Raw genomic sequence first — 23,577 nt, 5'->3', positions numbered from 1 at the left:
ATAATCATGGAGGGGAGGTCACTGAGTTCTCTAGAGTTAAGCCAATGAAACCCAAGCTCTGTCAGGCTCTACCACGATGAAAGGCTATCAGTGCAGTGTCCTGACCCCTAAGACTATGCCTATTTTCAGAAAATCAGTTCCACTGAACACAATCAGGCTTAGACCTATAGATTGAACAGTTTGTGATAAAATGTTTGGCCAAGGTGGCCCATGAACAAACAGATTAGACTAGAAAAATGGCCCTAGACCTATCCATCCCCTTCCATTTTCAGTGTCAAACCATGGAATGGCAGGCAGGAAACCAGGGAGAGAATGTTCAGAACCAGGCTCTTTTTTTTTTTTTTAAGCCTGATCATGTCCATTAATTTGACATTCAGCAGAGCTATTTCTTTTTGAAAAGGAAGGATCATTTCAAGAGACATTTGACCACCTTACCTGGTAGGGCTCATGATGAGCCTAGGGAAAAAGACCACCATGAAGATAATTGCAATTTATCTGAGGTAGAGAAAGAAATGGGAAAGAAAGCCTATGAAAGCATCTGACAATCTGAGGTAACATAGACATTGATGCTCAGCAACTTCAAAGCCCATGTGGGGACAAGGAAATAGAGCCAAAAATATGTTTAAAAAATATAGCTCTGGTTTCAATAATGAGAAAAAGCCAAAGGCTTTTAGATTACTCAGAAGCCACATGCCTGTCCATCATGAATACTTCTTCAAGAGAGATAGAAAGGGTTTATGCATGTAAATACCAAACATCACACACATACACATACACATACATACACACACACACACCCCTAAATTGCTTATATTTTATCAGACAGGGAACCAGTGGTTAGGAACATGACCGAGAAGGGTAGAGAATATAGAATCCTGACATGTTTGTGGATTATAGAAGGACTTTTTGACTCTAGAGCAAAACGTAGTCTTAAAGGCTCTCTTCTAAACTATCATCCAATGCACAGGTTAAGACCATAAAAGATTTTGGAGGCAATGAGGCACAGAAGAGCCAACAAAGTATTTTGGAAAGAGTAAACCAGCATGGGACAGCTAGTTGGTGCAGTGGATAGAGAACCAGCCCTGGAGTCAGGAGGACCTGAGTTCAAATCCAGCCTCATACACTTGATACTTACTAGCTGTGTGACCCTGGGCAAGTCACTTAACCCCAATTGCCTCACCAAAAAAAAAAAAAAGTGGGAAGAGTAACCCAGCTCTGGGACTGGAGGACTCGGCTTATTAACTGTGGGACCTTGGGCAATTCAGAGTTTCCGCAGGCCTCAGTTTCCGCATCTATAAAATGAGGAGGTTTGACCAGATGACTTATGAGGTCCCTACCAGCCCTACATTTCTGATCTTGTGATCCCTGATGGACACAACTAGAAAGACAACTCTGTTCAAGAGTCCCCTAATTATGTAAAAATGTTGTTTACATGGAATTGAGAAAAAAGAAAAGAAAAATTCAATGAAAGAAACAGTCCCCTGATTATCAATAAGGGAGGCATAAAAGAAGAAAATCTGTGTTTGCCAAAGGTGCTCCCCAGTGTCACTGACTGCGAAGTTCAAATGGAAGAGGGATTTCCTAGAAAGGGAATGATTCTCCAAATGATACTGAATATAGATGATTACTTTTAAACCCAGAGGCCTCCTTCATGAGATCCACGGTCACTTAAAAGAAATTGGTCCAGTAACCCACAAACCAAAAAAGGAAATAGTTAAGGAGTCATTTCCCAACAGATCACAACATGGTCTGAATGCATGGTCCATTGAGTTAACCCATCAGATTGTGTCTTGGACAGGCGCTATAAATGGACATGCCCACAACTGGATTCATTATCTTTCCCCCTCCCCCCTCCCCTCTTCCAGACTTTCTAATTTCTGTTGAATGTATCGTCATCCTTCTAGTTACCCATAAGCTTTGCATTATCTTTGACTCCCTTACCCTCCCTCAACCTACCTATCCAAATCAGCTGTCAATTCCCGCCATTCCTGCTTCACAGCATCTCTTACTTGGGACTCCCTCTGTCCATTCTCATAGTTACCATGTTGGTTCAGACTCTTGTTACCACTCCTCTAGATTATTACAACAGTAAGATTCTCACTGGTCTCTCTGCCTCAAGCCCTCCCCACTCTGGTCTGCCACATCCATTGCTGCCCAAACAATTTTCCTTAAGCACGGATCTGACCATGTCCCTCCCCTACTCAATCAATTCCAGGGGCTCCCTATTGACTTCAGGATAAAATATAAACTCTTCTGTATAATTTTTTTTTTTTTTTAGTGAGGCAAATGGGGTTAAGTGACTTGCCCAGGGTCACACAGCTAGTAAGTGTTAAGTGTCTGGGGCTGGATTTGAACTCAGGTACTCCTGACTCCAGAGCCAGTACTCTATCCACTGCCACCTAGCTGCCCCTGTTTAATTTTTAAAGCTCTACAAAACCAGCTCCCCAGGCCTGGATTGTATTCTCTTTACCTCTGCCTCACAGAGTCTCTCTCTTATTTTAAGATGCAGTTCAAGCATCAGCTTCTTCATGAATCCTTTCCCAATCTTTTCAAGTACTAGTGCCCTTCCTATCAAACTACCCTGTATTTAACTACTCAATTAGCCCAGAGTAGCTGCTTAAAAAATGCTTGTTGATTGATCATTGACCTGAACCTAAAACTGAACAGGAATAGAGCAAACTTGGAAACTGTTGTACTTTGAATGACCACAAGCTATCCCTGACACAAAAGCCAGTGTTCAACACCAGTATTCTCCCAATGTTGACATATGGCTATGAATCATAGAACACCACAATCTTTGAAGAATCCAGTTTCTGATCATACCTCAAGGACTATGTAAACAAATATGGTGATTGTAAGTTGGCTACAATGTATTATGTACAACAACTTGTTCATAAAAGATGGTATAATTTTATATGCTTCGAGTAGCATATAAACTCTCTGAAGTTGTAAACAGTCTCATTTTTCAGTCTTTGGATCCTCATTATCTAAAACAGTGCCTTGAATACAGTTTTATTGTTGTTATTTAGTCATTTCAGTCGTGTCTGACTCTTCGTGACCCTTTTTTGGAATTTTCTTGGCAAAGATACTGGAGTGGCTTGCCATTTTCTTCTCCAGGTCATTTTACAGAGGAGGAAACTTAGGCAAACAGGGTTAAGTGACTTGCCCAGGGTCACACAGCTAATAAGTGTCTGAGGCCGGGTTTAAACTCAGGAAGATGAGTTTTCCTGATTCCAGGCCTGGCTGTCTATCCACCTCACCACCACCTTTGCACATAGTTGGTGCTTAGTGTTTCTTTCATTTTAATCTTGGATACATAGGATTAGGAAAGGAGGTAAATCAGTCATATCCCTTGCAAAAGCAAGGGATAACAGATGACCAATCCAAGTGTTGAACAGAAATATCAAAAGACCTAGAAAAAAGCCTTCAGCTCAGAGGGCAGATGCTGCAGGAGCTTTATGAAAGGACATAGGTAAGAAGCCACTAGGATGAGAAAGAATGTGTGCGTAACAGTTTTTTGGGGTTTTTTTTGGCTGGGCAATGGGGGTTAAGTGACTTGCCCAGGGTCACACAGCTAGTAAGTGTCAAGTGTCTGAGGCCGGATTTGAACTCAGGTACTCCTGAATCCAGGGCCAGTGCTTTATCCACTGCGCCACCTAGCCGCCCCCTGGATGAGAAACAATGAATGACCCATGATCAGTGGAGGCAGCATTGACATCAATGAGCTCATTGATCTAAAGTATCAAATAAGTTTGGGGAAAAAAACCAAACCACAATTCTTAGAAATGGTTTTCTACAATTTAAAACTTTTTTACAATATATGTACTTTTTAGGGGCAGCTAGATGGTACAGTGGATAAAGCACCGGCCCTGGATTCAGGAGTACCTGAGTTCAAATCTGGCCTCAGACACTTGACACTTACTAGCTGTGTGACCCTTGGCAAGTCACTTGACCCCAAATGCCTTACCAAAAATAACCCAAAAATGACCCCAATATATGTATTTTTTAGAAATTAGAGTTGTTTGGAGGTTTATGGGGAAACATCTATTGTAAAGCAAGTGCCCACTGGTTAGAGAATAATTGAACAAACTGTGGTATCTGAATGTAGTAGAAAATTACCATGTCATAAGAAACAACAGATATGAAGAATTCAGAAAAACCTACAAATACTTATATGAACTGAAACAGATCAAAGGGAAACAATAATGAAAGACATCAGAACTCTGATCAATGCAATGATCAATTATAACTTAAGAAGGCTGATGAAAAACCTCTCCCTCCTCTTGAGACTATATATTTGGAATAAGGCATGGCCTCGTTCGTTCATTGTCATGCATGGCTAGCATGTGAGAGTGTGTGTGTGTGTGTGTGTGTGTGTGTGAAGAGAGGAGGAGGAGAGAGGAATGGGGGGGGCCATGTGCAGGAAGGGAGAGAGGTGGCATTGGAAATCAACGGCAATGTAATGTAAAAAATAGCACCATTAAGACATCTTTAAAAGGAAGTGTCCTGTATCAAAAACAAAATACCAATACAAATTGTAAATGAAAGAAAGAAATGGTTTTCCAGAGAGCTTGCTCCATGGATAACAATAATGGCTCACATATGTGGCTCTTAAAGGTTTACTAATCACCTTATATACATTATTTCATTGGATCCTTAAAACAACACTGTGACATTCCTAAAGCAGAGGTTCTTAACCTTTATTGTATCATGGAGTTCTGTGGCAGTCTAGTGAAGTCCATGGACCCCTTCTCTAAATGTTTTTAAATACATAAATTAAAGTACATAGAATTACAAAGGAAACCAATTATATTGAAATAGTTGTCAAATTATCTTTTTTCAAATTCACAGATCCTAGATAAAAAACACCCTGTACTAATAACTTAGAAATTCATACCCAAACAAACAAACAAGTGCTTATTATACCTACACCATGTGCCAGGCACTGCGCTGTAACATTAGGGACACAAAGACCATCAAGAAGTTTATATTCTACAAGAAGAACAATATGGACACACACAAGAATATATAAAACAGGGGGCAGCTAGGTGGTGCAGTGGATAGAGCACCGGCCCTGGAGTCAGGAGTAACTGAGTTCAAATCCGGCCTTGGACACTTAACACTTACTAGCTGTGTGACCCTGGGCAAGTCACTTAACCCCCACTGCCCCACAAAAAAACAAAAACAAGAATATATAAAACAAATACAAGGTAATTGGGGAGGGGTGGTACAGTAACACCTGGAAGAGTGTGTATGTGTGTACCTATATGTATATGCATTTGTGTATATTCGTGCCTCCATTGTGTTGTAAGTGTGTATGTACACATACATTTCAAAATCTGGCATGTATGTATATAAATTCTGGTAGAGATAAAGATGCATAAGCCACACATACCCCATATATACATATACATGTATGTGAATATATATACTTATACATATATATATGTGCTTCTACCATGTATATAGGCTCTATTTCCAATTCTGGTATACATTACATATAAAATATGGTGTATATATACACATATATTAAAATTCTGGTGTGTATCTATATACACACATATATATACCATATACATTTATAGATATATGTATTTATACATATGCACATATATAAAGTTCCTGACCCTCACTCCTTTCTCACCCTGAATGCACACCATCAGCCTTCCTGAGCACTGAGAGGAATGAACTCCACCATGACCAGTACACTCTGGACAACTCAGGAAGCAAGAAATCAGCCCTGGGAACCAGGCTGTTGAAAGCTAATCATCCTACTTACAAGCTTCCATTATTTTTGGCAATTATCATCCCAGAACAAACCACTGGCTCAAACCCAGAACCTATTTCCACCACCCATCATCATGACCTTTGTGCTGTGTGTGCACGCATACACACGCATACACATGCATACACACACACACACACACACACACACACACACACACACAGAGTCTTTCCTTCTCTTCCCAAGGATCTCTTTATCCATGGAAATGAAGATCAGAAGACACATTTAGAATAACTATTTGAGACTTCATTTTTATTTAATGAAACAGCAGAAAAAACCCATAAAATCCTGCCAGTTCTCAGATCCCTTTTTCTCCACCTCCCCTTCCCCCCATCCAAAAACCATTCTGGTCAGTGACTCAGGCTGGGGAAATTAGAAAGAAATTTTCGTGAGATTACTGTTCAAATCCAAAGTCAGAGGCCCTCATGAAATGATACTGATTAACATCCACCACCGTCAATTAACTCATTGGGCACTAGGTTGAAAAGCACAATAGTTGGCCCTCCTCCTTCCTGGTGCTGGAATCTATCTGTGAGGACATCTGATGAGTAGCTCTCCCTTCCCTCCTGTCCACTCTTCCACTCTTCACCACATACACTCATTAGAAATAAGGCTCGCCCCCAAAAGGCCCTTGATCTCTTTACTCTCCTCCTTCCTCCAGGCAGGGTGGTTATTATTAATTGTTGGGAGAACTCCCTGTTCCAACCCGGGAGAAGGATGTGGTTGCTTGTTCCATGAGCCGGCAGGGCTGTGAGGCCTGTGAATCACCTAGAAATCACTTCCCACCAGAGCTGAGGAAGAAACTGCTGCTTTGTGCGAAAGACAGGCCATGGATGGGAGGAAAGGAAGAAGGGAGGGGTGGCTAAGAGGAGCTGGACTGCTGACTCAACCAGCCCCTGCTCTATCCCGGGTAGGACTCCCCTTGTCTTACTTCTCAGAAACCATTTCCCTTACCTGGGATGTACTCAAATATCACAGATTTAGGGGGTGGCTAGGTGGCGCAGTGGATAAAGCACCGGCCCTGGATTCAGGAGTACCTGAGTTCAAATCCGGCCTCAGACACTTGACACTAGCTGTGTGACCCTGGGCAAGTCACTTAACCCCCATTGCCCCCCCACACACAAAAAAATCACAGATTTGAATCACGGACTAGAGTGGGAAGAGAACTTAGACACCATTTAGTCCAATTAATTTTACAGATGGAAAAACTTAAGACCCAGAGAAGGAGCGTTACTCCCTATTTCACTCTGCCAAACTATGTCTTTCTCTACTCTTTCAAACTCCAAAAAGCCTACTCAGGTATAGCCCTAATTACACGTTTCTTGTGTGAGTGTATCCATGTGTCCCTTATTTTCTGGTGGGCTGTTAGCTCCCTGAGGATAAGGGGCTCTCTCCACCTTCCTCTGCATCTCTCCATTGCCCACAGTGGGTGCTTAGTATGGTACAATATTATAGGAACTATTTGCTATACTCAGGAAATCATTATCTGGATGCCTCATTTACAGAAATGTGCAACTTTAGAAAAGTTAGGGAGGATTGTCTATGAATCACGATCCTTAAAAGAGAACAGGATTTTCCAAAGAAGATGATAGTACATATTTTATGGTGCTTGATGATATAAAAGAATAGCTAGTCAGTCTATTTGCAAGGCAATGGCAGTTAGGTGGTGCAGTAGATAGAACACCAGGCTTGGAGTTGTGAAGATGTGAGTTCAAATCCAGCCTTAAGAAACACTAGCTGCATGACCCTGATCAAGTCACTTTACCCTGTTTGCCTCAGTTTCCTCATCTGTAAAATGAGCTGAAGAAGGAAATGGCAAACCACTCCAGTATCTTTACCAAAAAAATCCCAAAAGGGGTCATGAAGAGTCAGATACAACTGAACAAGTTAATACTGAATCCATCTCTGTTCCTCAGAATAACAGACTGGCTGTCAGTAGGAGATCCATGAACCTTATTGGGTAAGGGTGCTTCAAAGTTAAGAAGATCTGGCCCTGGGAAAAATCTTCTTCCTAATGATAATACTCTTAGAGATTTTGGTGCTAGCATCCAAACATTTATTAAGGGCTTACTATGTATAAGACTGGTTCTGTTGTTGCTGTTAAGCCATTTACAACTTTGTGACCCCATTTGGGGTTTTCTTGGCAAGGATACTGGAGTGGTTTGCCATTTACTTCTCCAGTTCATTTTACAGATGACGAAACTGAGGTAAACAGGGTGAAGTGACTTGCCCAGGGTCACGTAGCTAGACAGTATCTGAAGCCAGATCGGAAAGCAGGTCTTCCTGACTCTAGGCCTGGCACTGTATCACTGTACCACCTACTTACTATCTACATTATATAGATTAAGAAAACAGATTATTTTCTTCCAGTCACATGCTAAGAAGCATCAGAGGTGGAATTCAAACCCAGGTCTCCCTCCTACCTCCAAGTCCAGTTCTTTGTCTACATACTGCCTCTATTAAGCATATTACCCACCATGAACTATCCACAAGGATCAGCTGTCTTACTCTAATAACACAATGGTGCCTCAGCAGCAAAAGACCGTCTAAATTCTAAAGTCAGGAGGCCCCAGGCCTCTCACTATCTTCCTTGGACTGACCCATAATCCCATAAATTAACTCCACTCTGCAATTTAGCAAGCTCTATTAAAGGAAGAGCAGGAAAGAGAAAGGTGTGTTCCTTCAATGCAAATGACCTCTAGAACATAAGCGACCTGAGTGTGTCACTCCTTGCACAACCACCACACAGGAGGGCATTACCTGACATTAATAATAATAATAATAATAGTATTTATATAGTGCTTTAAGGTATACAAAGAACTTTACATAGAGTAATTCATTTGATCATCACAACAACCCTGGGGGATAGATGTTACTGTTATCTCTTTTTCACAGATGAAGAAACTGAGGATGAGAGAGGTTCAATCACTTGCCCAGGGTCACACAGCTATGTAAGGATCTGAGGCAGGGTTGGAACTTTGGTCTTCCTTAAACCCAATCCAGCACTTTATCCACTGGACAACCTTACCTTTCTGGGAGGTTGAAGGAGGAAGAGTATGGGAAGGAAGCCCACCCAAGCCTTTCGGTCCTCCTTCTTATCTCCATCAGATTAAACATTTCCATCTATTACCAGATTCTCCTTTCATTGACTTAACCTTGAAGATGTCAGTAACCATTTTCATGTTACTTAAGCAATACTTTTGCAAGCTATCATTATAATGCTACATAGGCAGTCATCTTTCACTCTCTAAGGACAAGTAGGTGGAACAGTGGATAGAGGCCTAGGCCTGGAGGCAGAAAGAAGTCAAATCTAGCCTTAGACACTTACTGTGTGATCCATGGCAAGTCATTTAACCTCTCTCTGCCTCAGTTTGCTCAACTGTAAAATGGAGATAATAATAGCACCTACTTCTCAAGGTTGTTGTCAGGATCAAATGAGATATTCATAAAATGCTTAGCAGGGAGCCTGGCACATAGGAAGTGCTTTATATATGCTTATTCCCTCCCTCCAGAATCTTATCTTTGCTGAGTTCTACCTGGGCTTAGATCTGTTAAAACAATCTCACCTGGGAAAATGACCAGTCGGGATTCTTCCTTCTTCCCTTGGGAAAGGGAAAGAGGGAGAGAGAGAGAGACAGAGAAGAGAGGAGAGGGAGAGAGAGTGGGAAAAAAGCAGAAGCAGAGGCAGAGATAGAGACAGAGACAGATGGATAGAGAATAAATTAAATTAAATTAAATTAAAAGGGAGATAGGATTCCATGGGAAAAATTGACATGATCAGAAAAACTCACTAATCCCCACTACTTGCCTCTCTCCTCCCCCAAATAAGACAGGAGAGGTGTCACTTTGAGAATCAGAAGACTGGTTCAAGCCCTTAGATTAACCACTGGGTATAGCTGAGTAGTCAGTCACTGTCTCTTCTTTGGGATTCTGTTTTGTTTTCTGTAAAATAATCCTGCTAAAGTCCCTGCCAGGTCTTTATTTCCATAATGAAAAAAAAGTTTCTCCTTTAATTGTTACCCAGAACTTGAGGTCAGGAGTCTGTGTGGCCTCTCTCATCCAGTGACATCACTGCCTGCTTTGCTTTCCCAGGATGTGACATCATCAGTTCCCATAGGGAACTATCTCATCCCTGCCCATAATGTGAGAGGAAATGGTAGTATCCATGAATGAGTATTATTAGGAAGGGACTTTTTTTTCCCCAAGTTTTCACATAGTGCAAGTAACTATTATCCTTTAAGAGCTGATCACTCCCCCTCCCCTCCCAAGAAACACCCTGCTTTTTTTTTTTAACAAAAATATTAACTGTTTTTAAAAAAAGAGACATGGGTTTAAAATTTTTTCTCTTTTTATGCTCTTATTCATATAGCCAAATGTCTGTACTTGTTAATGAAATTGAAAATAAATTCTTTTTAGGGCCAGCTAGGTGGCGCAGTGGATAGAGCACCAACCCTGGATTCAGGAGGACCTGAGTTCAAATCCAGCCTCAGACACTTAACACTTACCAGCTGTGTGACCCTGGGCAAGTCATTTAACCCCAACTGCTTCACCAAAAAACAAAACAAAACAAAAAAAATCCTTTTTTTTTTAAATGAAGAGGCCAGAAAAAGAGAACTCTGGTTATTTTCTTTTTCTTTCTTTTCTTTTCCTTTTTTTTTTTTTTTTGCCGGGCAATGCGAATTAAGTGACTTATCCGGGGTCACACAGCTAGTAAGTGTCAAGGGTCTGAGGCCAAATTTGAATTCAGGTCCTCCTGAATCCAGGGCCTGTGCTTTATCCACTGTGCAACATAGCTGCCCCCCCCCCATTTTCTTTATCTTTATTCACACCTTTTGGGTGAACTTCTAAGAGCTTGGGCAACCCAGTCCTAGCCTGAGGCCAGAACCTCCAGCTTCTGTAATCTTGGGCCTTTAAGAAGGAAACTGAATTTTGATAATAGGGCTAGGGATTAGATTTGGGATTTCATTGGTCTAGGGTGAGGAAACTCCCTCTATTAATGCAAGTGGTCTCTTTCCTGGCAATTTATAATTTAATAGAGAATTGCTTAGAGTATTGATGGGTTAAGTGACTTGCCAAGGGTCACATAAGCCAATATAGGTCAGAGGTGAGACATGAACTTAGGTCTTTCTTGGCCATCACACAAGAAAATAGTGCATTAGGCCAGTTTTGATGAACAGATGCAGGAGAATATTGCATTTTTAACAGGTTCTAACATGAGCCAGCCTGACTGTTGCATCCCAAAAAAGGACTAAAATGTAATCAAGCTGCTCTGCAGATTCTGGGTCACCACCTAGGCAATGGTACACAGATGTTGCTGTAAATTCAACTAGAAGCTAAAGTCACCCAGTTTTATCTAGAAAGTTCCAGAGAGATAAAACTAGCTCAGGTCTCAGGGCAGAGACTGCCACCTGCTGAAAGGCAACTCCAACCTTAATCATAATTGATGGCTAAAGCAACTCTATTCCACAAGTAGACAATGAGCTTCTCAATTATACTTATCACATGGATACTGGTGACCAGTCTTAAAGAATCAATCTTAAAATTAGGTGAATGCAACAAAAGGAAGAACTTAACAGTCATGCAGGGGTTAAGGTACTCTAGAAGAATACCTACCCCACTGGAAGACCATATCATCTTCTCCTAGAGAACTTTGGGAATGGAATTGCTGCCCATCGGTCCAAGGGGAATTTAGGAACAACCCCGCCAACAAGCAGGAGGATAAATGACTTTTAGGGTCCCTTCCAACCCAAGAATTCTGAGAGCTTCTGGAAAACCCCAGTAAAAACCCAAACCCAGCACAAGTCGACATATTACATTTATCAAAATACCATAAAACTTTGGGTAGTTCCTGGATGGAGAACTTAAGCAAAGCTCAAAGATGCACCCATCTATATCAAAGAAACCAAGATACTACCACTGCCTAAGATACATCCAAGAAGCATGAGACTTTGTGAAGTCAATTTTACTTCTTTAAAAAAAAAAAGTTTCCGAAGGACCTGAGTTCAAATTTGGCCTCAGACACTTGACACTTACTAGCTGTGTGACCCTGGGCAAGGCGCTTAACCCTCATTGCCCAGCAAAAAAATTTTTAAAAGAAAAGAAAAAAAATAGGGCTAAGCCCTCTAAAAGAAGAGTTTTATTTTTAAAATATAGGAATTATCAAGCCAGAAGAAACACTGTTGCTCCAAGTCCTAAGTCCCAGGGAGCTACAACTTTACAGCTAATGGAGTTTTCTCAAACTGGGAAGGGGGGGTGGAGGGAGAGACATTATAAGGTGTCAGTGATACTCCATTTGCTCAGAAGGTGTGAAGGCTGGGTAGTGGAGATAAAAGGGTGAAGTGTCAACTAGTCTCTTCCTCCTCCCCTTTTCCCAAGAGTACTTTGTTTGCATCTCAGGAGTTTTGCTCTATATCATATTTGTATAGGTGTCCCATACACACTATTAGACAGTAAGCTCCTGATGGGATTCTGTCACTGGAAAGCAACATCTGTACCTTGACACCGATATGAGACAGAAGCTTATATGGGGGGGGGGGGGGGAACAAAACCTACTCAGGTTAAGACTCTAATCCATAGGAAGAAAGGTGAAATGATACTTTCATTCATTACAGTGGATATGGACTTCCAGGACAAAGTAATGAGGAAAAGAGTGGTAGGTTTCTTCTGCATAAGCCCAGAGCTCAGCAGAGCAAAGAACCTGACAGAGGCTGGAAAGGAGACTGTACAGGGAGATCCTACTGCCAAAAGTATCTCCCTTAGAACAGGTTTAGAAGACCGCACTGGATCCCTCCAGGAAATTGTTGCTGAGATGTTCTCTTCACATACTTTCGGGGCAAGAGTGGGTTTTACAATAGCCCCCATCGCCCTCCCTATCCCTGATACCAAAACACACACACACACACACACACACACACACACACACACACACACACACACACCACCCCCCAGCCTCGGTCCCAGGTCTATCCATCAGCATCATCAGCAGGACAGATGACTTCACCGCTCAAACAGACAAGGCCAGACACTTGCCAATTCCTAAGCCAAAAAAAGAAGTAAAGAAGTAGGGGGGAGGGGGTGGAGTTGGGGGAAAGGGGACGTGTTAGGATCTAAAGAGAAAGGATCCGAGTGCCCCCAGTGGATTACAGCGCTCCTAAGAAACTCACCAGCAGCACTCTCCTCTAACACTCGACTAGCCCACGAGACTGCAACTAGCAAGTGGGAACCTGGGTTCGTCCCCATTCTGTGACCAGCCCCCTGGGTCCCCAGCCCAGCCTCACACCCAGCCAGGGTCGGTACTCACATAATGCTTGGAAGGGTTTCTCCTCTTCTCCACATCCACCACTGTGGCATCCTGCACAGCGTAGGCAAGCATCTTCTCCCCCACTTCGGGCAGCTCGCCCCTCCCGCTCCGACTCTTCCTTCCCTTCCCTTCCTTTCCCTCTCCTGGCCGGGCGACTTCAGCTCCTCATCCTGCCTGGGGCTTCCCAGGACAGAACTGCGGCTGCGGCTCCGGCTCTTCCTCCGGGGGCCGCCGCGGCCCCACACTCCCCGGAGCAGTTCCCTAGTGCCCCCGGGGAGGATGCCCAGGGGGCGGGGAGGCGGGTTGGGGCACTCCACGCGCACAGGTAGCTGCCCTGGACACCCCAGGCGTCCCGGGGAGGCGGAGGACGCGTCCCGGGATGGAGCCTTCTCCTGGCCCGAGGGTGTGGGCGGGGCGGCCCAGGTCGGGGGTCTTCCTGCCTCCCCGGGCTGGCGGGCTCCTTCCTTCGCCCCAGTTCGCTCGCTCTCTCGCTGACTCCCTCCCGCCGGAGCCTCGGCTGCAGCCTCCCGCTCTGCCCGAGTCCGGCGGGAACTGGGGGAGGAGACGACGGGGGAGTGTCCTGCCTGCGGGGGAGGGGGCGGAGGCTGCAGCCCGGGCGCCCGCTGTCAGGGGGGTGGGTTGGGAGGGGGCGGCAGCGGCCGAGGAGCTTCCCCGAGCGAGGGCCACGGCTCCACGGCGACTGTGCCCCGAGGAGCAGGAGGCGGAGGGCCCCGGCCGGAGAAGGGGAGGGCTGGAGAGAGGGGAAGCACGAGGGGAGGGGCTCCTGGCCCGGGGGAGGGGCTCGGCAGGACGAGGAAGGGGCTGCGACCGGGTACTGCATAGGAAGAGACCTGGAAAGCAGCCTGCACCCACTCAGGGACAAAGCCGCGCGTGTGTGTGAGTGAGTGTGTGCGTGTGTGTGGTGTGTATGTGCGCGCGCGTCCGTGTGTGTCTGTGTGTACCTACAGTCATTCTGTAGTGAGAAGTGTGTCTGTGTCTGTCTGTGTGTCTCCGTATGTGTGGTGAGATGGGGGAGAGAAGTTACTAGGGAGAGGGACGATTATAGGGGGAAAGGCGAGGGGGGGTTGTAATTTTCATCACACCACAAAATCTCTTGGCTTTGTCAGGGCCAGGGGTGGTAACCAGTCCCCACTCCAACCACTGGCAGCTTCAGTCTTACAGGAGGAACTATTTGTGGGAAGGGTCACCCTACCTGGTAGCTAATGCCCTGGACACACCCCTCTCCACATTCCTCTAAAGGATCTTTTTCGTCTAAAACAGTGTATGATATTGGAACAATGCAGGGAAGTTAAAAGAGTCCTGCTCTGAGACTGGGTCCCAGTCCCATCTCTGACACCAAATAGCTAGTCCACCCTTGCCCCTCTAGGCTGCTGCATCAGTGGCGGTTGGACTAAATGAAGAAATCTAAATCTGGGGTCCATTAACTTTTTTTAAAAAATTATATTTCATTATAATTGGTTTCCTTTGTAATGCTATGTATTTTATGCATTTAAAAACATTTGGAAATGAGGTCCATAAGCTTCACCAGATGGCTAAAGGGATACATGACCAAAAAAAAAATTTAAGAACCCCTGGATTAAATAATCCTTAAAGATACTTTTCAGTTGTAACGTAGTATGTTCTTACCTACAGAACCCGAGAAGGGGAAAGTGATGTGGTGAGAGTGGGGGAGTCCATGCAGGTCATTGAGCTTTGGTTGAGTTGCTCCCCCTGCTTATCACCAATGATGAATTCTTTCTCTAAACTTGATCGATTTCCCCCTCACAGTTATTCATTCGCTGGGCTTTTGCTAGTACAGGGACAATATTAACTATTAATAAAATAGGAACACTACCAATTCCAGATTAAGGGGAAAGGTAGAGAAATACAGAACACAAAGGTGGGGAAAGAAACCCACTCCAAACACCCTCGGGGTTCTAGATTTGAGGTGTCATGTGTGATCCCTAAAGTGCAGCCAGCAGTCATTTCTGTAGTGAGAAGGGCCAATGTTCTCCGGGCCTCTACAGAATGACTGCTGGGCTCCCACACACACTACATTAATTTAATTCAACAAATGTTTCCTGAGGGCTATTGATTTCCAATTCCGTCCCTTTTAAAACATTTAAAGGGGTAGTAGTTTTCCATAATATTTTAGTAGTTTCATAATTATAACACAAACATGAATTTGGACTGATGTAGTTAACTCTGGATTGTGAAATGATAGGGTTTTTTTTTAAGTATTATTATAGGACTTGCCTAATATTTTGTTCTTAACACTGTTAGGATCAGAGCTACTAAAGAACTCCAACCCAACTTTGGGAACTCTTGTCACAAATTTCTTGGTCTTTGGGGAGAGAAAACAAAAACTCCTTTTCCCAATAAGTCTCTACACCAACTTCAGAAAGTCGTGTAATATTCCTTTACTTCAGTTCCATTTTTAAAATGTGGGGATTGACCCAAATAATTTCTTAAGGTTTCATCCAGTACTAGTATTGTTGTTTTGTTTTGGTTTTTTTGCATTCTAGCATTCTATGCATCTAACTGAAAGACAATATGGTGCAGTAGACAGAAAACCAGTCTTGGCATGAGGAAGTTTTACCTCTGGAACATATTTGTTGTGACCCAAGGTAAGCCATCTAACCAATCAATACCTTGGGGCAACCATAAATGACAGAGCAGTTGCCAATCTGTATCTTTGGGGGGGGGGCAATGAGAGTTAAGTGACTTGCCCAGGGTCACACACTGTCAAATGTCTGAGGCCAGATTTTAATTATGTCCTCCTGAATCTAGGGCCAGTGCTTTATCCACCTCGCCACCTAGCTGTCCCTTCCAATCTGTAGAAATGGAAAGATTTTCCTCACCAGGAATTCCCTACACCAGTGGTATTGAGCTGAAATAGAACCAGGAGGCACTAAACCCTACATAAGGATCCCTGTGGGCTGCATATTGACTTAGAAAACCATAGTTTTATTTATTTGCTTATTCATTCATGTGTTGGTTTGTTTTGTTGAATATTCCCCAATTACATTTTAATCTGGTTCAGGCTTAAGCTGCCCTCAGTGTGTTATAAACCATGTGTCTGATACCTCTGCCCTACACCAATGAAATCACACTGCACCTCTCCTTAAAGTCTATAAATAAAATACCCAGGCCCTTGTTAGGTGCCATTTAGAGATCCCATTCACAGAAATATAATGTACTGGCTCCTATCCACATAGAATTTATACTCCAGTTGGGGAGATGAGATATTGACAACTAAAGAATATTATTCAGTACAATATCTCCCATAGCTCGCATTCTATACTATTTTATGGTCACAAAGCATTCTTGCAGCACCCACCCTGTGAGGTAGGGCATTGAATAAAGGAGTCAAATAACATTCAGAGCTGTTAAGTGAATTGCCCCTCAGTCCTAAGGGTAAAGGTCAAAGCCACATTTCAGACTCTAAGTTCAATACCTCAATAACTCATGCATAGCAAGACAATGACTTGTTGAAATTCAAAAAACAGCAATCAGCAAGAACTAGAATGGTGCAGACAAGACTTCACTGAGCCTTGAAGAATAGCTAAGTATTTTGGCTGGGCTGGAAATGACATACATGTCCCTCCTCTTAGTTCCTTCACCACTTATTCACTATGGTATCCATATAGCATTTACTATAATTATTGAAATATGGCATCTCCCCCACTAATTGGAAAGATCCTAGAGAACAACAATAGAGTCTTATGCTTATGTTAAAGTTGGAGAGACAGGGTGGGACCTAATTGTGGAATATCTGGATAACCAGACAAGAGAAATTTGAAACTGATGGGGTTGGTCTTGTGAAAGCCAGGGTTTGGGGAGATGGTTCTGGCAGCAATGTGGATGATGGCCTGAAGGAAAGCAAGACAATGCTTCCTCCCTCCCAATGAGAAGAGTCTGTTCTTCAAGAGGGTGTTCCCCAGTCCCAAAGAACTATTTTCTTATCCTCAAAAATTGGGCTGTGGTGTGAGAAACTGGGAGCTGAACCATCTCAGAGAACTTCATGACCTTTAAATAAGGACTGTCTAGAGAACCCTTGATAAACGTTACATAATAATGCTCTGATCTTCACCTATGGTTTTCAAGGCACTAATTAAGGCTCAAAAGCTTGTGGTGAGGTGAGAAGGCATTTGTGCCAGTGAGAATAAAGTCAAAGAGGGAGGTGAGGTTAACTTGCCCTGGGTCACTCAGTGAGTCAACCATATCTTCTCCCTCTCAGAAGACGTTTCCTATCCCATCTCTGGCCTTTGATCTAACTCATACTTGAAGAAGGGTATGTGAGGGTTTTGAAGTGACAGAACTTAGCTTGAAACAGAAGACTATGACATTTTAAAGGGAGTCAATTACAGTCTGTGGTTGATAATACAGTTCATATTTTGGCCCCATCCTGCATAAAGCAACCCCAGAATGCATTGGCCTGAGCTGATACAGTAACATGACTACTAGACAGAAAACTAAGAGACTTTCTTATCCTGGTGCTGCTATTCAATAACTGTGACATTGAGTAATCACTCCCTACTGATGGTCTTCAGTTAAACTAATTGGAACCTGAAGTCTTTTATTAGCTTAATGATCTATAATAGTGAGCTTTAAACTTTTTTGATCATCTACCTCATCAGTAGAAATATTTTGACTGTCTCCAACCCATGTATATGTACCTTTTTTTTTTTTAGTGAGGCAATTGGTGTTCAGTGACTTGCCCAGGATCACACAGCTAGTAAGTGTTAAATGTCTGAGGCCAGATTTGAACTCAGTTCTGAATCCAGGGCCGGTGCTTTATCCACTGCACCACCTATCCACCCTGTACTTTTTTAAATAAATTACAAATATATGTGTGTATACTATACTAATAATTATGTATATTATAAAACCTACACAAAATAGACTTTTAAAAATATAAGATAAAGATACAATGTTTGATCCCATCATCAATAAGGAGTCAGTGGGGGGTTATTGAGGAGGTGGGTACCTTAGTCAAACCTGAACTTTAGGAAAATCACTTAGGCAGCTAAGTGGAGGATGGATTGAAGAGAGGAGAAACTTGAGTCCGGGAGACAAATTGGGGGCCATTGCAATAGTCCTGGTAATGAGAAGTTATAAAGTACTCAACAAGGTGGTAATGTGAATAGAGGGACAAATGTGAGAGATACTGTGATGGTAGAAATGACAAAATTTGGCAACCAATGGGCTATGTGGGATGCCTTGGAAGATGGTGGTCCCTCAGAAGTAATAAGGAATTTTGGAAGGAGTGAGTTTCAGGGGAAAGGTCGTGGATGAGCTTGGTAATGTGAATCAATGCCTCCTCATCCATTGTTCCACCAAGATGAAAAAGTAGGACAGAGTTCTTACTTCCCAGCCTCTACAACCCACTGCAGAGCCCAATCCCTGCCATAGACAAGAGGTTTAGGAACACTGAGGGGAAGAGTAATTTTGCCTATGCAGCCAATGGTGCAGAAGGTTACTGGATCAAGTTAGGTTATAGCCATACTAAGGTTCTAATACCTGAACATAGCCACCAGAATCTTGCCATGGGAAAGGGCTAAGTGGGGGAGGAGTGAGATAATGGGTAAGGGGAGTGGTGTATTTGTTGGTCAGGCACTCAACAAGCTTCAATATGTCCGGTCTGATACTAATTCCTGGACATACCAAAAAAAATAAAATTAGTCCTTACTCGAAGAACTTGCAATCAACTGGGACAGAAAACATGCAAACAACTATGTTCAAACAAGATATAAGCAGAATAAATTTGAGATAGTCTCAGAGGAAAGACACTAGCATTAAGGGGGACCAGGAAAGACATCTTGCAGGGATTTTGGCTGGGAGGTGTATTAGCAGAACACTACTTCCTGCAGAAAGTAGAATATTTTTATTATAGATAAGGGATTCAATATTGACTAGCTCATTAAAGGTGACACATGCACCATCTTTCTACCCCTGATTTCCACCATGGGATCATGTCCCCTAGGAATAATCATCAACACCACCCCACCCTACTTTGGAGACCATTGATCTACATAGTGAAAATCCTAAGACCATTTCTGCAAGGTGGAGTTTGGAGAAGTGTCCCACCCCAGAGATACGCTCAACTCAGAATAGGATATCCTTTTCTTTCTCTTTAAACGGGGCAATGGGGTTAAGTGACTTGCCCAGGGTCACACAGCTAGTAAGTGTCAAGTGTCTGAGGCCGGATTTGAACTCAGGAACTCCTGAATCCAGGGCCGGTGCTTTATCCACTGTGCCACCTAGCCACCCCAGGATATCCTTTTCTTACATGAGCTGTAAGCACTTTGATGGGTGGCTTGGGCAAGTAGTTAAGCCTGTCTCAGAAAGAGTTGACTGCTACGTTTCATGTATGCAAAAAGCAGGGAAGTGGCATTTAAAAGCAGAACTTTAGGGACAGGATTTTTTTTTTTTTTTGGCAGGGCAATGAGGGTTAAGGAAAGGATTCTTTTAATAGTAGGGAAGATAGACAGACTGGAGATCCTAGATCTTCCTCCTCTAGACAGGTATAGCTACCTCAAATCATATCCCTGGATCTCCGTAGTTCCATTGTAAAACAGAGACAATCATTTCACTCCTGTCTTTGCATCTCTAGTAGGTCACTCTACCTCAGCTTACTCATTTGTAATAATGCCTATATGATCTGTCTCACAGAGTTGTGGCTGATCAAATCAAATAAGGGAGGTAAATTGCTACTTCATAAGTTTTAAAGTGTTACAGAAGCCTTGCTAATATTGTAGAAGGAAGACCAGAGATGCTATATGTAAATTCAAAGGAATGGGTTTTTTTCCCCACTGGACATGTGAATATATGAAATGACAAAATCAATCACTCTGTACTTAGAACTATAGAATTTTAGTGGTGAGAGAGACTTTACCGATACTCCTCTGGGGCAGCAATCATGGGATCAGTGATCTAACTGGAAGGGACTTCAGAAACCATCTAGCGTGACCTTTTTGTTTTACAGCTGAGGAAACTGAGGCCCAGGGAATTTGGATGAATTTAGTACCCCATCACACAGGTATTATCAGAGCTGCAGATCCAATGTTCTCTCCACTGTGCCACACTGCCTCCCTAAGGGCCTTTGTGTTAAGTGATAAAGATAAGAACAAGGAGGGAGAACACTGATGTCGCTTTTTAAGTTTTCTAAAATCTTTCGGTGTATTCTCTATCTTATATGGGATTCATAGCAAGCCTGTGAGCTAGGCACTACAGGTATTATTATCTACATATTAAAGATAAGGAAACTGAGGTAAAAAAGATTAAGTGACTTGCCCACGGTTATACAGCTAGTTAGTCAGAAAAATAGAAATTCAAATCGGGCCTTGCTCACTCCAAGTCCAGTGCTCTATCCAATATACTGGAATGCTTCTTTCAATTAAAAATAAACCAAAGCATATGAATTGTAAGGTATATGTTTAAATTATATATCTCTTCATTTCCCTCAGCACTCAGCACAGGGCCTTGAACAAGCAAGCAGTAGAAAATCAGTAAAAGCTTGTTGTTCAGAGTCGAATGCAACTGTCAATATTCCAAGGATATTAGATTAACATATAAAAGGAAGTTGAGATCTAAAGAATGAAACCGGCTTCTCAAGGTAGTTAATTAGTGGAAGAAACATGAGGACCACAACCTAGGCCTACTAACACAGCCCACTGCTCTTTCTGCCACTCTAGGCAGCAGACTAAATTATTCACATTTTTCAAAAAAGAGTTGAACTGTAAGGTTTCTTTAAATAGCTAGTTCCCTTAGGACTTTTGCAATTGTTTATAAAAAATTCAGCTTCCATTCAACTTTTCTTACTCCTTTCAACTCATAAGGCATTTCTTATCTGTCCCATTAATATGCAAGTAATGGGATTCCATACACCTACCTAAATTAATGTAATATGAACAGAGTGAGGACTTGATGAGGTTTTAAATGTGTGGACAGGATAGTTTATGCCCTGTGATACCTTATGAGGTATGACTCTGACTGGTACAAAAAAAGGACTAGTGCACTTGGTAACCAAACAAGCTGATCATATTTCTTGGTACTTTAAATAGGAATTTCAGCAGTTACTCAGTCCATCGGTGAAGCAGTCAAGCTTTGGGACCTTCCAGTCTCAGAATCTCCTTAAGGAAACAGAATCCTGCACCTATACCAAAGTTGTAGCACCAAGGAGGGGAGGGAGAATAAGCCAAGGCGGAGCTTTACACTGTCCCCTCCACTGACCATGCCACTGGTGAGATTTTACTCAAAGAAGGTCAGATATACAACCAGGAACAAAAAGAGACACACAAACACGGACCATAAAATGATGCAGCAAATCAGGAAGGAAGTAGCTGAAGAAGTATGATTCTTTGAAATAGAGAGGAATGTTAACTGTGGACTTAAAGAAGGGACTTCCAGTTACTAGGAGCCAAGAATTAGCTTTTACCACAACTGTATACTACGACTGAGCCTCACCATCATTGTGCTCTACTTTTGAGAAGACTTGAAACTGTATGTATTTGTGGGAGAATGTGCAGAAATATTGTAGTGGTTTGGAAACTGAGGCAAACAGGATTAAGTGATTTGCCCAAGGTCACGCAGATAATTAATGTCTGAGGCCAGATTTGAACTCAGAAAGATAAGTCTTCCTGACTCCAGGCCCAGTGTTCTATCCACTGAACCACCTAGCTGCCCCATTCTTACTGTAACAACTTAGTAAATGTACTTTGCTAAAAAGCTAATTGTCTAATGGTTGATGAAAATGGGAAGCACATTGGTTAAGGCTCTTGGACCATTAGAAACTCCAGTGGCCCTTAGAATTATCCCATGACCCCTGAGAGTGGTAAGGAGCAATTGCTTGCTCTCTGGGGACCCAACCCCACAATGTAGTGAAAATTTGGGAATTAGCCCTAACAGGGATGCTAGTCATACATAAATCTATACAGCCTTAATATTTAACTTGAGTTAAAAGCTGGGCAGGGACTCCTTATGGTATTTCTTTGTATTCCCCATACCAAGTATCCTTGGGCTAGACTATTTAAATTCTTTGTTAGCTTTTCCCTAGTTATGCCTTCTCTCTGACTGGATGAAACTCCTCATCAAATCCTAGAACAGAAGTAAAAGAACATCTAATCCAAACCCCTTTGTTTGTAGATAAGGAAAGTGAGACCCATAGAAATGGCAGGCTTAGTATCTTCCATAGCTACACAAAAAAGTTGTTCAATTAATTTTTTCCAGTAGATGATTATGAATCCCATCGACCAAGCCTAGTAATATAGCAAAGTGTCCCTGCAGTAGGAGCAATTTTAATAATGGTTGATGATCAATAAAAACCATTTCTGATTTTTTTGGTCTGTAATGCTATAGGATAAATTGTTTTATTTACTACTATAGCAGTGGTTTTTAACAAGGGAATAACTGGGTGACCTGTGACTTTTTTCAGTATGAAGAACACCAGTGTGGGAACTCCCCTTCACTAATAGCAACTAGTCTGTGATTTAGTAGATGTCTCTAGGGAGTTGCCAAAACAGTCACGCAGCAAGTTATTGTAGGTTACACAAAATTCATCAAAACTGCTCCATAGTGTAAAGTGGGTCTCACCCAGGGAGAAAACCCTGAAGCTTAACAAACAAAAAACTATTTCAGCTCAAAGAAGCATCTGGTGGCATTTTCTGTGAACTATGGGAACTGTGAATGGTCCATAGCCTTCTGTTTTGCTGTTAATTGAGTCTACTACAATGTGTGGTATCCTGGTAAAATACAAACAAACAAAAACAAAAGTCTGGAAAACAGAAAAATAAAGGGGGGGAGGGTGAAGCCACGATTCTAATAGACTAGAGAAGGAACACAATACTTTTTAAAAAATCTCTTCTGTATATCCATATCATGACAAAAATTCAATCACTTTTTCACATGAGAAATATGCTTTCCATTGTCTGTTGGCACTCCTTGAAACAACTTGTAGCCTTCAGCTTAGAAAATACTTCTCTTATCCAAAGTGAAATTTGGGGCCCTCTTCTGGTCAAGATTGGTTTAGCACATTGAATAACAACAGAAAAAAAAAAAACTAAAAAAAAACCCGAAACAATTGTACAGTGATTACTATAGCCTTCCCTATTCAGATATTTGTGTCTGTGGATTACACACACACACACACACACAGATATCTCTCTGGAGAGAGAAACAGAGACAGAGAGATGTCATTTTTTCTTCCTAAAACTCTCATAGCTTATGTTGTTTGCCTTCAATAGAGGGCTTTGTGAGGAACAATAGTATTACAGAATTAGTTTTTTAAAAATCTCTTGGAGAAGAGAATGATGGTCTGTCTTGGATTGTAGAAAAAAGTAAACCATACTTCCTGTTCTCTCAAGAGGGGACTGAATTTACAAGGGTCCCCTGACTTCTGTAAGGGTCTAAAATTCTAGCTAGTTTGTCTAAAATATCTAATGAGTGGTCACCAATAAATTATAAGCTTTAGCAAGAGTTAGACTTTTGGGGG

General features: G+C 42.3%; 1 protein-coding gene across 4 annotated transcripts in view; it reads right to left on the bottom strand.

Moving 5' to 3' along the window:
• The window catches only part of SH3PXD2A (SH3 and PX domains 2A), a 332,613-nt gene extending 319,144 nt beyond the window's left edge, over positions 1-13,469 (bottom strand). For 3 of the 4 annotated variants that reach the window (XM_043987986.1, XM_043987989.1, XM_043987987.1), the window contains exon 1: positions 13,086-13,469. In XM_043987986.1, the coding sequence (XP_043843921.1) occupies positions 13,086-13,157 (72 nt within the window). In that variant the 5' untranslated portion in view covers positions 13,158-13,469. The remainder of the gene's footprint in view (positions 1-13,085) is intronic. The other variant, XM_043987988.1, reaches the window with a different exon arrangement.
• Positions 13,470-23,577: the final 10,108 nt, after the last annotated feature.

The sequence above is a fragment of the Dromiciops gliroides genome, chromosome 2 (assembly GCF_019393635.1).
Source record: "Dromiciops gliroides isolate mDroGli1 chromosome 2, mDroGli1.pri, whole genome shotgun sequence".
NCBI classification, from domain to species: Eukaryota; Metazoa; Chordata; class Mammalia; order Microbiotheria; family Microbiotheriidae; genus Dromiciops; species Dromiciops gliroides.
The sequence above is the reverse complement of the archived record's forward strand: the minus strand, read 5'-3'. Positions and strand labels throughout refer to the sequence as shown.